This window comes from Monopterus albus, unplaced genomic scaffold, assembly GCF_001952655.1.
Source record: "Monopterus albus unplaced genomic scaffold, M_albus_1.0 scaffold1.1, whole genome shotgun sequence".
Classification (NCBI taxonomy): domain Eukaryota; kingdom Metazoa; phylum Chordata; class Actinopteri; order Synbranchiformes; family Synbranchidae; genus Monopterus; species Monopterus albus.
Window position 1 is genome coordinate 1,362,595 of NW_018127881.1, and position 3,918 is coordinate 1,366,512.

At 39.2% G+C, this 3,918-nt stretch overlaps 1 protein-coding gene across 1 annotated transcript in view; it reads right to left on the reverse strand.

Moving 5' to 3' along the window:
• Nucleotides 1-3,918, reverse strand: part of kif5ab (kinesin family member 5A, b) — a 54,900-nt gene that overhangs the window by 30,677 nt on the left and 20,305 nt on the right. The window contains exons 8-10 of the mRNA XM_020609948.1: nt 3,549-3,673; nt 2,212-2,316; nt 901-1,049 (exon numbers count right to left, since the gene is read on the reverse strand). Of these exons, the coding sequence (XP_020465604.1) occupies nt 901-1,049; nt 2,212-2,316; nt 3,549-3,673 (379 nt within the window). The remainder of the gene's footprint in view (nt 1-900; nt 1,050-2,211; nt 2,317-3,548; nt 3,674-3,918) is intronic.

The following is a 3,918-nucleotide window of genomic DNA, read 5'->3' on the forward strand; positions in this document are numbered from 1 at the left end:
ACTGCTTAATATGTGCCCACATCAAAATTGTTCCTCAATTGTGATGCAAATAGGTGTGTTGATACCCTCGTGATGCTACAGCAACAGGACTCAGCTCCAGTTGTGAAGTTCACATCAGTAGCTATCACTTAATTTCACACTCCATTGAGAAAGCACTGTTGTCCTTATTCATTTATTCCCTCACATTAATTAGACAAACAGCCCAATCTAAAGTTTCAGCATATTAAAATTTAGGTAAGGCTTCATTTGGAAACTGAAATGCTGATAATCGAACATCAGGTGACAAAATGTTAATGTTAAACAAACTGATAATGGCTTTTTATGTACTGTACTCTATGCATCCAAGTCCTGAACCAAGCCATGGATTCTCTGTCTCTAACATTTCCTATTATTTGATTTAAATGCTGTAGAATTGCTTCAGACTAGCACTGTTTTACTTTTACTTATACATTATAGTCACTTGATAGGTTTGCTTGGTCATACACTATTTATTTCAACCAACATTTTTATGTCAGTCTCTATTCAAGGCTTTCATCGGTAGAGAGAAAAAGGCTGGAGATGCACAAGGAGGGTTTTTTTCAGGATCTTTCTTACCATGTGTGAGTGTCAGGGCAGACAAAGAGTAATAAGAGTGAAAAGCAAACCAGATTTCTGCCTCTACAAGCTTATCTAAAGATTAGAAAACACCCTCTTAAATCAATTCAACAAGATCAGAAACTAAACTGCAACACAAACCCTGCCTCTGAAGTAATGTGTGGGTTTTCAAAAGCAAAGCTGGCATCTGAGCTCAATACATTTCAGTAAAAAAACATCCCAACAGCTGCAGCTGAACAAGAGAGGAATGGAAGTTGTACTGTGCAGTGCAGCAGCATATCGCTACTTAGCATGGAAGCATGCTACCTTTGGCCAAACATCAGGGTGGATTTGGTCTCTGCATCGTTGTAGCTAGAGGGAGAGCAGCAGATGAACATGGTGGTGCGACAGTTCCCACCGAGCGAGTCCTGTAGGATACGAGTCATTTTGCTGTCCCGGTATGGCACATGGGATTTCTACGACACAGATAAGAGAGGGAGGAAGAAAGAGAATCAGAGATGGTTAGAAAAGCATGAAAAAAGCCAGAGGGGAGAGGATCAAAATGCCATAGACGACATTCGGGAATTTCTGCATTAACATGCATATCTTTGCTTTTAAAAATGTGATGTGAGCATCAGCAAAGTACAAAGAAAGAAAAGGTATCTCTGCTGCATCATTCACAGTTTTACCTTTTTAACCTGTAGAACGCTTCAAAAAGACTGTGTCCTTGCTCACTGAATAAAGAATGAATGCCAGTAGATTTATAAAAGGTTTGTGAGGCATTTACAGTCTGTGAGCCTTTCCATTATTTTTATGAGAAGTTCCCTAAGCCTTCAACATTACAAAATAACTGACAGTGATTTTTTAATTCCACTGATGGAGTTTGGAAGCACTACAGCATGGGTAGACTTCATCTATTGAAATTAGTGAAATATATAGAAATAAGTTATCAGCTGAAGCGGCATTAGGGATTATGAATGAGGGGAAAGAATCAGCTGCGTCACTGCAGCACTCACCCAACTCAAATACAAGATAAGAATGTCACTATGGCAGGATTCTGAAAAACCCACATCACATTCAGTGACAGCACAGTTTGTCTAAACCAAGTTACTGTACAGGTAGGAGCCAGGTGTCTTCTCATTTAGAGTAACTAAGCAAAAGAGTGTATTTGTTTAAATCAACTATTCCTTTAAGTTAGGGAAGGTTTTAAGTTGATGGATTTTATCCATTCCATTAACTATTCTGATTATCCTGTAGGGAGTCACCGCTGGGCTGGAATCGATTTCAGCTGGCAGTGGGCGAGAGGCAGGGTAGACCATGGACAAATCATCAGTCTATCACACACTGACATGTGGAGACAGACAAGCATTCACACTCACATTGACACATACAGGCAATTCAGATTTGCAGACTAACCGAAAATACCACCCCCCAAGAACACTGTGTGCTCATTCATGACATTTAGGTTGTTCTAATCTAATATGTTCAGCTAATTCACTGCGGTATGGAGTCAATTTCAGAAAGCATACTGTTTTGGCAACAAGCCTTAGGTATCAGTTAACAACAAACAATTAAATGGAAAAGACTTAAGAGTGCTCATTGCAAAGAAAGAAGACTGCCAAGATGTCTCTGCCTTACTGTTCCCTCGGCCAAGGCTGAGATGACGTTCCCCAGGGCTGACAGAGACTTGTTGATGTTCTTGGCCTCATCCAGCACCGCTCCCTCAGCACCTGTCTTACTGACCTGACACAGATACACAAACAGATGGAAGGAATTAGTTTATAAGGTGCATTGTCAGCATAAAAATTACAGATTGAAAACTATGTTTATTCTCCTGTTATGCTGTATTTTACAGATGCTGTTGTCTTTTTTTTAAATACATAATTTCCCTGAAACGGACTGATTTGTAACTGAGAATCCAAAAGGGTCTTTTAATCAGTGCACAGCAAAAATGAAATGAATCAACAAATATGGGCAAAAAAAAAATTCCCTGCAATCAGTGACAAATTACATTGTTCTTGTTTGCAAAAAAATGTAGAAAACTATTAAATTTCATGACATTATAAAAGGTTAAAACAGAAAGGAAACTGAGAGTCAACAAGCTTATGAGAAGGTTTCTGCTAGTAATCATAATCATCATGGGATACAATTAGCAACAACCTTTGTGAAGCATCAACCAGCTTCCTCTTCACTCAATAATATTTTATCAAAATCTCAGAAGTTGTTGGAGCAGAATCATTGTCTTCTTCCCCCCTTGGGATAACCAAGAGCAGCAGCAGCAGGACTAATGAACTACAAACTGCTTCTGTCAGCATATATCCACACTGGCCACCTACTACTCTACACTCACACTACTCTATATTTTGCATCAATAGATTCAACACCAGTAGCCAAGGGCCACGTTCAGCTGCGTCTCTAATGTATTTTTAGGTCTGCTTTCCATAGTACAATCTATGTCCTGGATATGAATTGTTTTACAGATGCTGTGATGTGGTAAGCTGAAATCAGATTTCACCTTAAAGGCCTTGAAACAGGGCACCAAGTATTTGTTTGTGGCTCCCCCCAATGTGAACTTTGCCTTGGCTAAGGGTTTAATACTCTGAAAATAACATTTTATGTCTATCAGCGGATCCAGCCAGATTCCTCAAAATGAACAAACACTGACCCTGATATTGCATCAGCAGCAGACAAAGCTAAGCTTCCCCTTCAGAAGTCTTCAGTCTCTAAGACAAATTCTCTAAAATGTAGAATTTGATAAAAAAAAATTAAAAAAAATTAGTACAGTGCCATAATGTGTGTATTAGGGGGAAGAAGAAGAGCTTTAATACATAGTTTTTTGCTTCTGAAAACAATTTCTGAGGGAAGACATCTGGGCCCAGTGTTACAAAATCCTGTTGACAGTGAAGGTTGTGAGTTAATAGCATTGTTGAGGCCTACTTCTAATGCTTTTAGACAACATTCCCCATTCATCCTACCTTCTCGCTGCCAGCTAGATCAACCAGGTATAGCTTCCCACTCAGCTTCTGCTCTGTCTCCACGTTTTCCTGTTTGATGTTTATCAGGAAGATGCTGTGGCTGCGGGAACTGTGCTCATTCATGTCTAAAGAAAAAGTGATGAGATGATGAGATGATGAGGAAAGGAGGAAAGATGAGAGGAGAGGAGAGGATGGAAGATGAGAGAGGCTTATTTAGATCCCTTATCTGAAATGTCAATCACTTTATTATTTCCCATGAACAGAGTTGTTAAGCAAGATGTTTACCTTGCACCTTATCAAGCATTTCTCACCTTTACCCCTTATTATGCTTTTACTGTGAAAAAAAAATCTGACATGAAATATCTGACAG